This window comes from Camelus dromedarius, chromosome 2 (assembly GCF_036321535.1).
Source record: "Camelus dromedarius isolate mCamDro1 chromosome 2, mCamDro1.pat, whole genome shotgun sequence".
Taxonomy (NCBI): Eukaryota; Metazoa; Chordata; class Mammalia; order Artiodactyla; family Camelidae; genus Camelus; species Camelus dromedarius.
Genome location: NC_087437.1, coordinates 92,892,047 through 92,910,411, shown reverse-complemented (window position 1 = coordinate 92,910,411; position 18,365 = coordinate 92,892,047). Strand labels below are relative to the sequence as shown.

The window sequence follows — 18,365 nt, the reverse complement described above, 5'->3', positions numbered from 1 at the left end:
TAGTTTAGCCCTAAGTCTCTGTCCATATTTATTTCCGAGAACTGCCAGAAAACCTTGACATTATTATATAGATATTTCAAAAGCTACCTTGGTATAAGTCATCAGTGGCAATGATGACAGAACAATGGCTTTCTCTTACACACCTCTGTTTACCAGACTTTCCCATTAAAAACCTAAATCCCTCAAGAGGATGTCATTATTTCAGAATCTGAACCCCTAAGCAGCTGTAAGAACCTCAGCTGAGAATGCTGTCTTATCTCGAGCCAAAATCAAGCTTAATTCATGATCCTTTGCGAAGGCAATCCAGGTAATTTGTTTCATTCACTTTTAAGATAACACCTTAAAAAAAGGAATTTGCTGCCTATTAAATGAAACAATAGCTTTTAAATAGTCTTTTATTCTAGCATGAATTCTGTGGTTCAAGAAAATTCTGTGGATGACTTTAAAAGTTCAGATGGAAAGTTAGAACTCTATTCATTAAGAAAGCAAAGTCTGGTTTACAATCTAGAAAACTAAGGTTTGCAATAAAATTAAAAACAAGGTTATGTCATCTTCTCAGTAATAGAAATGAAACAATAATTTTGTGTACCACAGTGATATCAACAAATAGAAGGCACAGGTGTCTCAGCATTTGCTATCCAGTAAACACACCCAAAAAGGCATTCCTAGGAAATCTATATAGAATTTTAACAGTGAAGGTGAATGAAGCCGGCAAGGATAGAAATTACTAGTGGCCTGGCTGGAAAAGCACGTTGGGCCTGAGGCAAAAGGAGTTTTTTAAATAGGAGAATGTTCTGAAATAGAAAGCATGTTAAACAGAATTGCCCGAGGTCTGTTAGGAAATGAAAAATTACACTAACTGCATTGGGAACAGCAACCTGATAAAAGCACAATGCACAAATTACAATCTTCTTCACAAGTAGCATTAGACACGAGAAAGGTTAAGCTGTATGTGAGAAAGGTTTTGCCCACCACAGGCCACTACATGATAGAAGAATTACTTTCAAGCGTTTCTAGGGACCCTCCAACAACTATGGTAATAAATATTTCTGTATTTCTAATATCACAGAACAAGCTGGACTAGACCCCCCAGTCAGTACCTATTTGCAAAGCACCCCTTCAGGGCAAACCTCTTCTCTGAACTCTATGGAAAGCACCTAAAAGACAATAACATGTTCCCTAAATATATTCTTCTCTTCTTAAATTCACAGCACACACCCAGCATTGTGGGGATACTAAATGAGTCAGCATGTAGTGAGCAGCTACAGTGTGGAAAACACAAGACTAAAAAGAGAAGGAAAATGGCACCCCATAGGAAGAATCTGATGGACTGCTCATGAAGGCAAATACTTTTATAAACAGTGATGGTTTTAGCTATTATTACAAAGATAACTATTAAGTATGCAAAGTGAGTACGTGCAAAATGAATCAAAAAGTCTAAACTGAAGAAATTATCATCTAAAGGAAATAAAAGCAAGTTATGAAGTAAAGGTCATAAAACATAAGGTACACATATGTTTGTGCACACACACACACTCAAACTATTGTCAACAGTTTGATGAGTGATCAAGGAGCATCCTTCCAACCCTCCTCTCTTATAAAAGCTGAGACCAACTCAGGAATAATGCAAGTCATAATGAGTCGCTGCACGTAGCAAGATTCTTGGGACAAGGCAGTTAGGAACAGCTGTCACTTGGGCTGCGTCAAAGTGAGGTTGGCATATCCCGAAAGGTCTAGGACTATTAGAGCATAGAGCAGCCACCTGATCTCAGTTACTTCATTGAGAAAGACCACATTTACTTTGGCTGACCCATGTTTTTATTTTGTTTTGTGTTTGTTTTTGCTTCATGGGACAGATGTAATGCATGCAGCATATGAAAATATGACATAAATACGAATCAACTAAATGAAAAGGGCAGTGTGGACAAATAAATGGGGGAAAATGTGGCTACCTAGACACCTCCAGGCTAATGAAGTATGTGGCATATCTCCATGTCTACATTTAAGATGCCATCCATTTCTCTCTTTTCAAGTCTAAAATAAGTCACCAGGCAATCATTCCTGACTCTCTCAGGCAAAATCAGAAGCTCTATGGATCTACTTACCTCTGTTATCAAGGCTAATTAAACTATTCTCTCTCTCTCTCTCCCCCCTCCCCCTCCCCCCCTCCCCTTAATCTTCCCCTTCAATGTCTTTATGGGTCATATCAACTTTTTCTATAAAGCTTCTCAATGAAATATACAATCTAAGGCTGCACTCTCTTACATGGTAGCCACTAGCCACATGTGGTTACTGAGCACTTGAAATATGGCTGGTCTCAATTGAGATGTGCTGTAAGTGCAAAATTCACATCAGATTCCAAAGACTGAGTATGAAAAACAAATGTAAAATATCTCATGAGTAATTTTTTAATGCTGAAAAAGTAATAGTTTTTAATACACTGGTTTAAATAGCATATATTATAAAACTAATTTTATCTGTTTCTTTTTAATTTTTTAATGTGGCTAATAGAAAATTTAAAATTATATACGTGGCTCATATTATATGTCTATGGGATAGTGCTGATCTAGCTGATACACTTAGGGTGAGGCCAGGCAGAGGCACTCAGCATTCATTTGTATTTCTGCAAACTTCCTGACTGGGTGATAATAGTCAAAATGTCCCCCTGACTCATTCAGGAATAAGTGTCCTTGCCTTACTCAGGAATTGCCTCATTGCCTCTAAAAATAGTCCACAATCCCTTCCAAAATGGGCTTATCTGCTATAAAGAAACATACTGATGTTATCAAATATGACTTATAAACTATTTTAGAGGCTTCAGTCCTTACACAATGTGGCAACTCTTACATAAGCACACGTTGCAACTGACTCACTTTTGCAAATAAACTTCCACTTAAAAGCAACGAAAGCATGTAAAGGTCAAAAATAACTTATTATGCAGTCATCCCTCAGTATCCGTGGGGGATTGGTTCCAGGACCCCTCTTCCTGCAGGTACCAAAACCCATAGATGCTCCAGTCCTTCATGTAAGATGTCATAGCACATAGTATGTACATGTAGCCTACACACATCCTCCCATATACTTGAAATTATCTCTAGGTTATTTATAATACCTAATACAATGTAAATGCTGTGTAAATATCTGCCAGTGCAAAGCAAATTCAAGTTCTACTTTGGGGAACTTTCTGGAATTTTTTATTTCCAAATATTTTCAATCCATGGTTGGTTAAATCCTCAGATGCAGAACTCACAGATTCATAGGGCCAATTGTAGTTTTAATAAAGATTAGTGTATTAGCTACCATATTTTTGACTCTTTCCAAAAAAAGTCTCATAGACTCTGTTCACATTCTTCAAGACCCAGTCCTTCTTTTACAGAGAATTAATTTTTAGAATTCAAAGCAATTCAAATGAACTCCTTCGTGCTACACACTCCCCTTCCTTTACAGAATAGGATACACTTTCATCTGTTTTACAGTGAATTTTATGCACAAATATCCACTATAACTGTGTTTTCTTGTCCATCTCCCCAGTTAGAGCTCCCATCAGGCAGGAAACTTATATTTGTTCTGCTATCACACAGAAAAATGCCTGGGACAAAGAGGAAGTCAAAAATCGATTTGTTAAATAGCAAATTAAGGAAAGAGTCTGTGACTCAGACAACTGTGTACTCCCCGGAACACCACGTGTGGAGAGTAATTTACTCTATGGGATCACTTTCTCTATCTTATAAGACTCATATGCAACAGTAAAACAGTGAATCTGTAAGAAAAGTAACTTTAATACTAAAAAATCTTCTTTTACCTAAAATAAGTTAGAAAATCATTGTGACCATTAAAAAATTAAATAATCCCAGTTAACTATACTAGTATATATGGATTAGTTATACCAGTATCTATGTATTTATATGTATATATATTAAAAAATTGGAATATTTACTTATAATTAATTTGGCCCATTATTAACTCAGCTTTGGGACCATGCCCTGATGTGATACTCAAAATATCATCTGGGAAACAGGAGCATTAGCATCACCTGGGAGCTTCTTAAAACTGCAGAATCTCAAACCTAATGCACATAAAATGATGTACATATAAATTGTAATAAAAATTGTTACTGTGATGATGATGATGATAACCTATTATCAGTAGAGCTAGCAGACGTCTCTTTTGGATGTTTAGTGCCTTAGACTCATCACAACTAGTAATTATTGTAGCATGAACACATCCTCAAAAGTTCCACTTTACTTTTCTGTTTGAAGTAGGTAAATTTTTAGCTCTCTTATTCATAAACTTTCCAGATTTCACCAAATAAATGTACTAACAACTTTCATCTCATAATATCTAACCAATTTGGTTGGGAAATTGACATGTTCTGATTTCTAATTATTAATAGCACAATGAATCCTGACAAACATCAAAGTAAATATTAAGATTCAAATAAAACCAAAGGCTAATTTCAGGTAGATAAAAAGCAACTAATCTTGGGAAATACTAAATTACCTTAGATAAGATTAAACAAATTCATTCCTACAAGTGAGAGTATAACAAAAATCTTTCGAGATTTATTTGTTGTTTAAGTTAAATAAACAAACACATTGAAAGAATGAAATACTGTTTTTCAAAGCAGTGTTTTTTTATAATGTAGAACTGGAGAATATATGCTAAAATGAGTGGGGTTCTAAGTAAAGGACATGAAACAAGAAAAACCTTGAAAAGTCAAATTAAAATTACAAATTCAATCTATGCAGATTAATATCTATTATGTTTGAATATAAATCAAAACAGTGCTATCACATGATAAAAATATGCAAATAAAAAACTGGAAAACTCTCAAATAACTACTTGAGAATAAATTATTGTGTCTTTTACAAATTATTTTCCCCCTGCTTCTTAAAGTTTATGGGGGCTGCCTTATGATAATAACTAACGTTAAAATAAGATCTCAGAAATTTAAAAAAAAAACAAAAACCTGACAGGCTAATTAGTTCTCTCTTCTTTCAATAAACTATAATATACTTAAAATTGTCATTGTTCATCTATTTCAGTGAGACCTGACTAAACACTAATTTATTCTTGGCCAAGTGGCTCCCCAATAAAAGTCTGTCACAGTTTATGATCTTAAAAAAGAATCAAACATTCTTAGGCAATAAAAAAAAAAACAAAACTTCGACTTAAACCTTAAGCAAAAATCAACTCAAAAGGGATCATAGACTTAAATGTAAAATGTAAAACAATAAAACTTCTAGGAGAAAACGTTACAGGAAATCTTCAGATCCTAGAGCTAGACAAAGAGCTCTCCTACGTGACAACAAAAGCACAATCCATACAACAAAAACATCAATAAACTGGACTTCATCAAATCTTAAAACTTTTGTTCTATGAAAGACCCTGTTAAAAAGATGAAAAGGCAAACTACAATAGGATAAAATATTTGCAAAACAAATATCTGACAAAGGACTTGTCTCTAGAATACACACATAAAGAAGTCTCAAGACTCAAAGGTAAAAAAAAGAAAAATCAATCCAGTGAGAAAATGGACAAAAGACATGAAGAGCTATTTCACCAAAGAGGATATACAGATGGCAAGTAACACTGTAAAATACTTTCAACATAATTATTAGAAAAATGCAAATTAAAACCACAATGGCCTATCACTACATACCTATTATAACAACTAACATTAAAAAAAGTGTAATAACAAATGCTGGGAAGGATGTAAATAAGCTAGATCCCTCGTACATTCCTGGTGGGAATGCAAAATGGTACAGATACCATGAAAAATAGTTTGGTTGTTTCTTACAAAACTAGACATACACTTGTCATAGGACCCAACAATTACTCTCCTAGCTATTTCTCCCAAAGAAATAACACCCACATATAAGTACCCAAACCTTAGCTTTATTGCAGTATTTTTAATAGCCAAAAACTGGAAACAATCCAGTTGTCCTTCAATAGGTGAATGACTAAACAAACTGTGGTACAGCTATTCAATGGAATACTATTAAGTAACAAAATGGAACAAACTATTGATATATGTAACTTGAATAGATCTCAAAGGCAATTTCTGAGTGAAGGGGAAAAAAAGCCAATCTCCGAAGATTACATATTCTATGATTTGATTTATATAACATTCAAAAATGAAAAATTATAGAGATGTAAAATAGATCAGTAATTGCCAGAGTTTAGGGATGAGAGAGTGGGAACAGTATAAAGGAATAAAGAGTTTCTTTGTGGTGAAGGAACAGTTGTGTATTGTCATTGTAGTGGCAGTTAAAATAATATATACTTGTGATAAAACTGCAAAGAAGTACATGTAAAAACTGTTGAAATCTGAATGAGGTCTGCAGATTGTATCAATGTCAATTTCCTGGTTTAGACACTGCAATACAGTTAAGCAAGATATTACCCCTTGGGCAAGCTTGGCTAAGAGTACAAAAAGCCTTCTCTGCACTATTTCTGCAACCTCCTGTGGTCTTTAATTATTTCAAAATATTTTTTTTAATCTAGTCTAACCCAACTTGAAATTCTCTAAATTCACTGTATTTTTAAAGGTCTTCTAACTTTAAAGACACTTTAAACCTGCTACAATCAAACTTCAGTTTTGGTAACACTCTTGTTTCTCTGTATTTCCTGTTTATGTGTCATATTTGTGAGTAGAGGTTCACCTAATACTTCATGGATTGCAGACAGTTTTCAATAAAAGGCAGCTTAGGGAAGTGAAGCAAAAAGAGACCCATTAGCTTCACTACGGTCCAATCACTAACAAGCACAACTTAACCAAAATAGCTCTGCCAACTGTAATGGTCAAAAGAATGGAAGACTCCCACAAGTAAACCAAAAAAATGTACAAATAAGCAAACAAAAGTATCAGAAATTATTAATGCTGAAAGATAAGAACTGGAGGGGAAAAAATTTGGAAATGATGAACATGAATTTGTGATTCTCCAGAATCCTGGAATAATAACCAATTCTCTTAAGATTGTAAAACAATGAAAATAGCAATGATAATTCACACATTAGTTACTCATGACCTCCAAAAAGGAACTAAAATGATCATGGACAACAGACCTATAATCTCTTAAGAAAAAAAAACTAATATGACCCCAGACATATCACTGATCTATTCTGACATCAAAGAGGAATCATATTCTTCCACAAATTGCTCTTTAGTCTATTGTCAAAGAGGAAACAATGAACTTGAATGGTGAAAAATCTTCTATTTATATGATAAGTCTGTAGCTGATATGTTCTGAAAAACAAAATTTACACAACTTAAAGCTTTAAAAAAAAAAGAATAGAAAGGCATAATGTTAAAGCCTATAAACTTGTATGCAGTTAGGTAACAAAAGATAAGTCATGTTTTAAAGACTAAGCATTAATTAATTGACATCTTAAGTTAGTTCTTTTTTATTCTTTCTAGCCCTATAAATATCTTAGAGACAAAGCAGATTTTTGAATGAGCCCAAGAGAATATGGAAAAATTATTAGTTACTGAAGAACTAATTTCCTCTCCACACATTCTCATATTTTTTTTAAAATAAAATAACTATTAAATTAAAAAGAGAAAACAGTGGTGCTCCCCAACTCATTGGGCCAGACCAGGTGGCTAACTTTGGACTAAAGTAGGTGAAAGTTTCTGTATTTTCCCCCAAGAACAGAATCCAGAACAATAGAGATCAAGTATAGCACACTCTACTGAGGGATGTGCCTGCAGACTTCTCTCAGAAGGAGTGGAAATGCCTGGATTCTGCTCAAAGTGATTTGCACACAGATGTGAGGCTGGGGAACTACAACATGGTCTCACTGGGACTTTTCATCTCTAGCCAGACATCATCTCCTTTTTGGAGCAAATGAAAGAGCCCAGAGAAGGCAAAAAGATATTTCTCAGGAAGATGTGCACAATGAAAAGCCTTGACTATGAGGCTTACTTTCAGCTGAGGATGGGCCATGCCATGGGATAGCTCTGGTCAGCAATTTGTAAACTGAAAGAACTCAATGGAGTTTACGGTAAACTTACATATGCTTGGTTAAAATGGACATGGTGAGTTGGCTCGTCCTCCTGGTAGGAAGACAGATGTGAGCCCTAAATATGCTTCTAAGCATCAGAATAAAGACCACGTGCTAAGAATAGTAGAGCCGAAAGATAGACAAAGCGTCAATACTGAGGCCCAAATCACTCACCTTCACTTTCTTTGTGAGAAATACAAACCTCTATTTCAATAACTCACAGTTTGTGGGATATTCTTTGAGGGTGTGTTCAGTTTTTGTTACATACATCTAAATGCGTAACTGATTTTATCATGTTCAGTAACAGAGAATGTAGCTGTATTACACAGTTATTCATAATTAAATACAATCTGTGGCTAGTTGTTTATCAATAATGAAATAAAAATAAGTTATATTGATATTGAGCAACATATGATTTTTTAATAAAAGAATTATTTCTCATTTGCTAAGTATTTGGAAAACTTCAAGATTACCTATACAAAGAAATATATTTGCAGATTTGGTTTCTGATTATCACATTTTAGATTACAGACTTAGGGCATACACCCAGAAACTGTGTCTAATTGTTATTTATTGTTCAATGGATCATTGTAAGACATTTTGAAAACGAGAAGTCAGGACCTCTTGCGCATCACTGTAAAGAATTCAGAGGTGACTCTGAACTTAGGACATAAATATTTCATTCCTTTTTTTTTTTAATGCATCTCATTGCAAAATCAGACATATTGAAAATAACTGAAATCACCAAATAAAAAAAGAGAAAAAAGACAAGGCAAGACAGAGGATTTAAATTTTTTTCTTATTAATGGATCATATGTTCAAACTTCACTAGATAATTCTTCCATTTGCAAACTTTTAAACTGCTATTACAATTTTTTTCTTCTTATTTTCAAAGTCATTCCTGCTATTAGTAAACTCGGTATGATCATTTCCTCCAACCACCATCCAGAGTTCAGGAGGAAGAAAATCCCTGCAGCTGTTTGATGCCCAAGAATATGAACACTTAGCAGTCAGATGAAAGAAGAGAAAAGACAGAAAAGGAAGATCAAGAGACAAGTGATTCTGGGTTTCTGCGAGCTAGCATTTACTGCTCTCAATAAAGGGAGCTTTGTGCTCATTACATCCCAGAACTCATCGTGCCTTCAACTTGTAGCAAACTTGCAATTGCCTTATCATTTCCCCTCCAAATCAAGGATCAAAGTTTATATATATATTTTTATTGAAGTATAGTCAGTTTACAATTTGTGTCAATTTCTGGTGTATAGCATAATGCTTCAGTCATACATGAACATACATATATTCGTTTTCATATTCTTTTTCACCACAAGTTACTACATGAATCAAAGTTTAAACATATTATTTTCTTTCTCTATTAGATTATGATTAAAAAGACCACCTCCTCACCTCATTCACACAGTCACACTACTAGAAAAGAGAAGGAACCCCTTAAAGACGTTGTTAAGCAGCAAAATGAAGAGTGGTGGGGAATTTCTGGTCAGATAATTTATCTGATGGCTGATTTCAGGATACAGAATTAAAGAAGCAGACAATAATAAAATCTTCTGAAAATAATATGTTAGTAAATATTTAAGATGACAAGTTAGTTTGCTAATAATATTATGGTTATTAAATAACTATTGTAATTTACTGAGCATCTTTACATATATTTCTCTTCCTCAAGACATCCCTACAAGGTGGGTCCAATCCGTATTTTACTGAGGAAGAAACTGAGGTTCACAGAGGTTGACTAATTTGCCCTTGTATTCAAAGCTATTTAGCATCACGACAGCTAAAATTCAAGCTTCATCTTGCTCTTGTACTTTGCAACATGGACACTCAGCCATATGTTTATTTTTTTTCCATTTTACATGTGAAGAAACTAAATATAAGATCTAAACTATTATGATCTTTTAAACATTAAAAATCAATAGGTTACTCCCATAACTTAAACAACGTCAACTGTGTAAGAAATTAATGAACATAGGTTGTATAACAGCATACATTTAATGGGCACTTTTGCCTCCTGTCAATGTACTGGGTTCCTGTTACTCTAAAAGCAAAACAGAATAGGGCTGCTTTTGGACACTAAGCACAAAAAAAATCTGGATTCCAAACAGTAGTGAGCATCCACCGATGAGCAGACATCACCACAAGAAGAGAATCTACTCTTCAATAAAACAATAAACTTACTTTAGAATGAAAAGTATCTGATAGCAGCAATTCTCTTCAATGAAAACACTTTCATGTTTTCCCTTAATATCTATAAATGTACAATAGAAGTTTAGTACATGCTTTTAAATAATACTAGGATGACACACTCATCAATCTAAAACTATAGCACATTTCACAGGATCTGTGTTACCATCTCACTGACTAACTAGAGCCAGCCTGGTGGGAGCCAGACTGAATCTTCTAAGAAGTTACCACTTTAAGAGTCATTTCTCAAGACTGTACTTTCAGGGATCATTTCTATAGTTCTTTACTAGAGAAGATTTTCTGAACGTGTAGAGCATCTGAAACCAAGAGGAGGAGGCATAGAAAACAAACTCATGGAAACAACCTAAATGTCCATTGACAGATGACTGGATAAAGAAATTGTGGTATATTTACACAATGGAATACTACCCAGCCATAAAAAGAATAAAATAATGCCATTTGCAGCAACATGGATGGGCCTGGAGAATGTCATTTTAAGTGATGTAAGCCAGAAGGAGAAAGAAAAATACCATATGATATCACTTATATGTGGAATCTTAAAAAAAAAAAAAAAAAAGACAAACTTATCTACAAAACAGAAACAGATTCACAGACATAGAAAACAAACTTACGGTTACCAGGGGAGGAAAGGGGTGGGAAGAGATAAATTGGGAGATTGAGATTTGCAGATACTAACCACTATATATAAAGTAGATAAACAAGTTTCTACTGTGTAGCACAGAGAACTATATTCAATATCTTGTAGTAACTTATGGTTAAAAAGAATATAAAAACGAATATATGTATGTTCCTATATGACTGAAGTATTGTGCTGTATACCAGAAATTGACACAACATTGTAAACTGACTATACTTCAATAAAAATATTTTTAAAAAAGAAAGAAAACAAACTCACAGTCATCAGTGCAGGGAGGTGGGAAGGGATAAATTGGGAGTTTGAGATTTGTAGATACTATCACACATAAAATAGACAAACAACAAGTTTCTACTGTATAGCACAGGGAACCAAATCCAGTATCTTGTGGTAACCTATAATGAAAAAGAATATGAAAAGGAATATGTATATGTATATATATATATATATATATATATATGTATGTATGACTGAAACATGCTGTACACCAGAAATTGACACAACATTATAAACTGACTATACTTCAAAAAAAAAAAAGAGTCATTTCTCATGAGATGGTGCAGCAGGCACGAGGGCCTAACTAAATCAAATGCTCCATGGAGTCATTTTAAGACATTCTGAAAATGAGAAGAGGTCAGGACCTCTTGCCCATCACTGTAAAGAATTCAGAGGTGACTGTGAAGTTAGGACAGACTTCAGCTGCAGATGGTAAATGAATCTACTACGAGTACAGAAGAGCATGCTAGATACAACTTATAATATTCCAATTCTTCTTTGCCTTCTAGAACCATTGACATCTGACTTTCCTCAGAGCCCACAACTTGGCAGACACTGAGAGGAAAAGTGTACCACTCGGCTACAATATAAAATTTCTACACCATGAGAATCAACGTTCAGTGTGGCTGCTGATACACCAAATCCAAACTACTTTCTCATTCTGCTTAGATACCATTGTAAAAGCTATTTTTATTTCTTACAAAATAGAGATGTTCACTGTAATTGTAATTTAACACACTTGGGCTCACAAAAATCTCTCTTCCCATTCTTGGGCATGCAATTTGACCTCAGGCTCTCTTCAAACTGAGTATTTCTTCAGTGATTAAACCTTTAGTCTCTGTGGAGTCTAGAAATTAATAACAAATTTATTTTCTCTGGTTATTTTTAGCTTTTTACTCAAACATACATTCCCCTGCCCTGAGACTGTCACACATAACTCCTGGTATCTACTGCTTTTCTCTGTCCGTTCATCCCTGCATTCTTAACATTTTAGCTTAAGATGAGTTGACCTGAGACTTACTGGTGTAGAAAAGAGAAAAACAGAGTGAAAAGAGAAAAACAGTCAGAAGACATCCACTCAGTCATTTGCTCATTTAAAACTATAGCATTTCCTATAAGCCAGGTGCAGTTCCACAGGCCGAGAGGATAAGAGTGAACAAACAATATAGACAAGTGCCGACCCCCAGGAGTAAATAATTCAGTGGGAGATACAAAAGAACAGGAAGACAATTACATTACCGTGGATGATCACCCTTATAGTGTGGTGGTAGGTAAGCGGTGAGAAGGTTTAAGGATGGGGAGAAATCAGGGAAGGCATTTAGTATATCTCTAAGCTGTGCCCTGAAGCATGCACAGAAACTTGTAAGACAGAAGCAAAGTGTGCATCAAGCAGAAGAAATAAGATGTATAAAAGCATAGCTGGACCCACAGCTAGACCAAAACATGTGGCACCCAAGACAGGATAATATTCTGGCACACTTCAAATTGATATTTTTTAAACATTTGATAAAAATCTATTTTGTGGGATGGAAAAAATTATTTTCTATTAATAACTATTAAGTATAGAAATGGGTTCCCATATTAATTCATTTCTACACAGCTAAGAGTCACTCTTCTGAAAAGATCAGAAAATGTTTCTAGTTCGCGATCTCTTTTGCTTTTATTCAGTGGTCCTTCTAGACCCCTAACTTTTTATGAGCCAATACAAAATAAGAAATGAAAATCTTCAATATCTAAGAAAGGAGTACCTGTGTAAAATAGATACCATGTTTCCAATTTATTCTATTGATATTTTAGTGCCCCTTATAGAACGGCCCCTAGACATCCCAGGTACTTCTTTACATTTAGCCCCCTGCTGATTAGGTGGTACCGAGTCAGAAGGAGGGTCCAAAGATGAGGCTAAAATGGTAGACAGGGACCAGATAACACAGAATCTTGTTGGTCATGAGAAAGAGAGTATGCTATACTTTTAAGAGCCATGGGAATTGTTGAGAAGATTTGAAAGGGGGACCAACTCTGAGGCTGTTTTTGAGAACCAGGCTAGAGATGCTAGCAACTTGAATAGGAGGGTAGCAGTAAGCATACAAAGTGGCATATACTTGAAGAATAGTTAGGAGCTACTATTCACTAGGCTTGGAGGTGAGAAGAAGGGGAGAGGAGTAATTAAGGATAAATCTTAAGTTTTAGGCTTGAGCAATTGGTACATGAGGATATCGCCCAATGGGATAAGGTATAAAAGGACAATCAAGCTTGGGATAAAAACCTCTTAAGTTCAGTTTTATACATACTGAGTTGTGTACTTACAGTACATCAAAATAAAGGTATTTACTAAATAAGACCAGGAAACTAAGACCAGGAGAGAAATGTAGGGTGAAGATAGATGTGGGCAGCCTGAGTGCATAGATGGAATTCATGGAATGCATGAGAATGCCTAGGGAAAATAAGTATATAAAATAGAAATGCATAAAGGAACCCAGGGAAGAGCCCTGAGAATCTTATATTAAATTGTCACAAAAAGGCTGAAGAGAAACCACCAGAGACAGTGGAAGAAAAGCAAGAGCTAAAGTATCATGGCTTCAAGGAGCCAAGAAGTGGTCCAAAATGCTAGCAATAAAAAAAGGGAAAGAGGTATCCACTAACTTACCAAGAAGTCATTGTTTGTGAACTTGTTGAGAACAGTTTTAGTAAAGAAAGATTAAACTCAGCTGCAGCAAGCCACACGAACTTAAATTAGTAACCTGACCAAATCTCAGGTCCTTCATCTGTAGAATAAGAAAAACAAAAACACTCATCCTTCCTACCTTGTGGTTTTGTTATGAAGGTTAAATTAAATACTATCATATATCTAAAAGTCACTATATAAACTTTAAACAGAGGGTAGAGACAAGTGTTACACCAACTGTTTCGCTGGTTCTGCTGTTCACAAATGTCAGTTTTCTGTTCCACCCACACAGTTGAGAAGTCACATTTGACTTATACTGGCCAATATATGTATCAGCAGAAGTGACTGATTATTACAGGCAAAAGCTGTAAGAAACAGTGCATAGTTCAGTATGTTCTCTGTTTCTTGCCACTGACACTGTAGAAGCATGTTTCAAAACGAAGCCTTCATCAAACTAGATCCTTGAATGACTGCCATGAGGACAGCCTGACTCACGTTGGAATGTAATATGGGTACAATTAAGTGTTGTTTTAGAACACTAAGATGTTGGAATTATGATCATAGCAACTAAATGTGGTATAAATAACAGGGTTTTTTTTTAGGAAAGCCAAGAGGAAAATTCCATCTTAGGAGGTCATCAATGAGACATCATAGGGCCTGTCACACACACTAATGTACGAATTTTTTATTTCATAGCACAGAGTAATTCACTAATCCTCACATTTGATTCTTATAGTTACAGAAAAGGTAAACAAGAATGAATGTACATTACGGAATTTCTAATGAAGACACATTGGTTGGGGAAGAATAAGACAGCCTATCAATAAGAAACTGCCTCCCCCATCACCATTTTTATATACCATTGTCATCTGTACCCTAAATTTTCTTCACTCTTTAGTAAGCATACTTGCTCCTACGTTTGACAGGTTGTGTATCTGTTAGGGCAAAGACACACTGGCTAAGTAGGTTACTAGAAATAAACAGAAAACAGGAAAAGTAACCAGGACCAAACTTTATGAAGAAGTTTTTTTACTCTTCAAATGTTAACAGTAAAAGTCACCACTGCCAAATGCCTAATTACCATTTGATATGCCTAAATGGAACATGTGTGCTGGAAAATGGCAGTTACTCAGAACCAAGGCCAGAAGTAGAATTCAGGTCAGAGTGAGGAGGCACAAGGACCCACTGGACCAGCCTTTTCATCAAGAACACTGATTGCCCCCACTTCTTTATTCTGGCCTTTGTCTCTCTCATTAGTTCTGACAAACCATGAAAGAGGATCATAACTGCTTCAATCCCAGTGGAGTTGAAGTGAATTACATGAAAGAAACACTTAACAAAGGATGTCTGTCTACTCGTGATCATTTTTTAAAAATGGGGATGTGGGGAAGTAGACAAAAGACTCCACAACTCTGCTTTTAGAAATGTCTTACATGTCATTTTACAAAGCATACAAATAAATTAGTGTCATAATTAATAAGTCTATCAAAAAACTCTAGCCACTATCTTTTGCTCTAAAATGTTAACTGTTTCTAAATCAAATCCAATCTTGAACTATGCAGATTATGTACTATGAAAGCACATATTGTAAATATTGAAGGGAATTCCACATGGCTGCTCCCTAAATGGCTTAAGGGCCCAACATCTGATTAACTGAGCAACAGCTCAAGGTGACACCTTTGAAAAGGGCTCATGCATTAGGATATACAAGCTCTAAAATGAGATGCATTCAACTTTGTGTCCCTTACTTTGTGTTCATAAGGGATCCCTAATAAACAGTTGCTGAATTGAGTACAGGTAGTAAGTGCCAAGGCCAGGTCACGGATCTACGATTGTTTTTTTCCAAACTCCAGGTCAATGAACGATGTTTCATTACCAATGCTGTGAAGCCAGTAACTAGGTAGAAGTTTACTGTTACTTTAATATATGGGTAGGTATACTCTGTTGCCATGGTAGTTTTCATTCTCAAGTGGCTCTGCTAATAGGGCAGAAACCGTTAAATCACAACATGCTTATCTCACAAATACAACTACTATTACTAGTATAACAACTATTTTAGACTTAAAACTGTATCTTTTAAAGTTAGCTGACTACTAGAATTAATATCCTATTAACTTAATTGTGGTAAGCCAATTTACTACAGCAAGAGAGGAAACAAGCTAAAATGAAAGTATACTACATGCTAAATTGGCCTCTGTTAAGTTTAGCTTTCCTCACCCTTCTCCCTCTTCAGGATGACAATGCCAAACACGGACGAATGTTGTCCCAACGGGATAAAAAAAAAAAAAAGTGACCAAGATATGCTTAATCTTGAGATTATCATCAAGTAAAGAAAAGCTGCCTGAACGAACCCTATTGGATATAAAATCACAATATATGCTGTTAAATAAACTGCAGTTTTAAAAGCGCATTAACACATGCGGGTGTTGTGCACACGCTACTTCACAGGACCACTGTGGTGCATGGAAAGTCCACAAAACCTGCAGTGGTGTTGCCACTTCATCAGAACCGGAGGCAACGTGTGCTGGGAGCTAAAGCACACACTCAATGGCACAAACCTCTGATTCGAAGGGAGGGGAGAGGGATAAGGAAAGTTTATTCAGCGCTTCTGCGTCTAGTCCCGGGCAAGAATTGTCAACTCACGATGCAGGAAACCCCTGGGCCCAACTATCGGACTCGACGCGGACGCCCAGGCTCGGAAGCGGCTACCCTCCAAGGCCGGGGGCGGGGCCGCCGGGGGCGGAGCGGCGAGGGGCGTGGCCTGCAGGCCCGGGGGCCGAGGGGCGGCCCGAGCCCCGAGCCCGCGCCTGGAAGGCGGGCTGCTGGGTTCTGAGGTGAAGGGGGGGTGGGGGGAGAGTGCGGGGCTGTACCTGCGCTGGAAGTCCGGAGCGAAGGGCTTCAGGTACGGGTCTATCTCCAGAAGTCGGGCTAGTTCGGGTACGTCGGCCAGGGCAGCGGCCAGCGCCTCCTCAGAGCATTGGGCCCGAGCCTCCCGAGCCGGGGGACTCGCCGGAGCCGCCATCTTCCGCCGCAGCCCGAGTAGCCGAGGCCCGAGAGGGTCGAGTGGAGCCTGAGCGGGAACGGGCGCTCTAGCCGGGAGGAAGGCGGCGAGGGCGGAGCCGAAGGACGCCCAGGCGAGCTGAGGCGAGCTGCGGACGTCCGTCCTTTATAGCTGGAGGCAACGGCCGCCGGTCCCCTTTTCCCCCCGCCGGCGTGGAGGAGCGGGACCCGGAGTGATCCCCGGACGCACGTCCCGCGAGGGGAGGAGGCGCCCAGGCCCTCCGCCCACTCACGCGGCCCGCACCTGGGCCCGCCGAGGCCTGCCCTCTCCTGGTGCTGGGCCGACCTTCCGCAGCCTTGACCTCGTTTAATCCTGACCCATTCTCGTCTCCGGAGCAAGCCCCTCGCTTTTCTTTAGGCTACTCCCACTGGCGGCCTCCCCTTCAAATGAGTATATGTATATCTTAAGTTTTGAGAGTTTCTTATTGTTAACATAGTGTTTCAGGCAGATGAAGTAAATTCACTGTGAGGGGAACAGTCAAGTATGGATAGAGTAATACGTTGAACATGTTAAGTTCATTTTCAAATCTTCCTGGAAGTGGTAAGAATCACTTCGAAGTGGTAAGAAATATCTCTTCCTCTTGGCTTAGGAATGGGAGACCCTAGGTAGTCTTCCCCTACTTGGAACTTCTTTTGTGTTGTTTCATCTGACTGGTTTCTAGCTCAAAGATCCTTTTTTTTTAAGACTACAGGGTTGTACACTGCGAGAATTGGGCCCACCAGCCTGGTAGTTTCCAAGTTAATTTGTACGTAGAAACTGGAGAGGCTTGGGGGATATCTGTCCCAGTTAAGACCGAGGTGTGAAGAATCCAAGGGGCTATGGAGAAGAAAGTGTTGATCAGCCGTGGGCGTTTAATTTTAAAACATTCAAAATTTTTTTTTGCAAAAGGAATAATAAGGACTTAATGAAAGATATGTAGTAACTAGGGGCCTCAAAGTAAAAGGGTGGAGGATTTGGACAACCTTCAAAAAGGCATGTCTTATTTTCCGTAAAGATGGCAGTATGCAAACATTTGTAAAATATCAAACAATACTTGAAACTCAGAAGCAGGATACTCAGTAGACCCACAGATCTATATGTCCAATCCTAAACTTTCCTCGGAAATCCAGGTTTGTATCACTACCTGTCTATTTTGAAATCTCTATTTAGCTGGCTAGGAATCCTAAACCATGTATCTCCCAAGTGTATCCGAATCAGTATGCTCTTCTTTTCTGCTACCACTCATGCAGGCGGCCTTCCTCTCTCATTTGGACTAACATCCTCTTCTACTCTTTCTCACCTCTAATCCATTCTCTAGTGTTTCTCAAGTTTTAATGTACATATGAATCACCTGGGGATCTTGTTAAACGTACAGACTCTTTTTTTGTTCTGGGTGGTGCCTCAGATTCTGCAATTTTAACAAGCTCAGAGGTGATGTTGCCACTGCAGGTTGGAAGCACAGTTTGAATAGTAAGCTCTACACAAGGAATAAATCATACAACTTAAATGACATGCCAGTTACTTTGAGC

General features: G+C 37.2%; 1 protein-coding gene and 1 pseudogene across 2 annotated transcripts in view; one reads left to right on the top strand and one right to left on the bottom strand.

The window, feature by feature from the left end:
- The window catches only part of GBE1 (1,4-alpha-glucan branching enzyme 1), a 243,316-nt gene extending 226,292 nt beyond the window's left edge, over positions 1-17,024 (bottom strand). Inside the window, exon 1 of one of the 2 annotated variants that reach the window (XM_031457686.2) lies at positions 16,667-17,024. In XM_031457686.2, coding sequence (XP_031313546.1) covers positions 16,667-16,818 — 152 coding nt within the window. In that variant the 5' untranslated portion in view covers positions 16,819-17,024. The remainder of the gene's footprint in view (positions 1-16,666) is intronic. The other variant, XM_031457692.2, reaches the window with a different exon arrangement.
- LOC116155845 (small nucleolar RNA U3) lies at positions 10,452-10,594 on the top strand (annotated as a pseudogene).
- Positions 17,025-18,365: the final 1,341 nt, after the last annotated feature.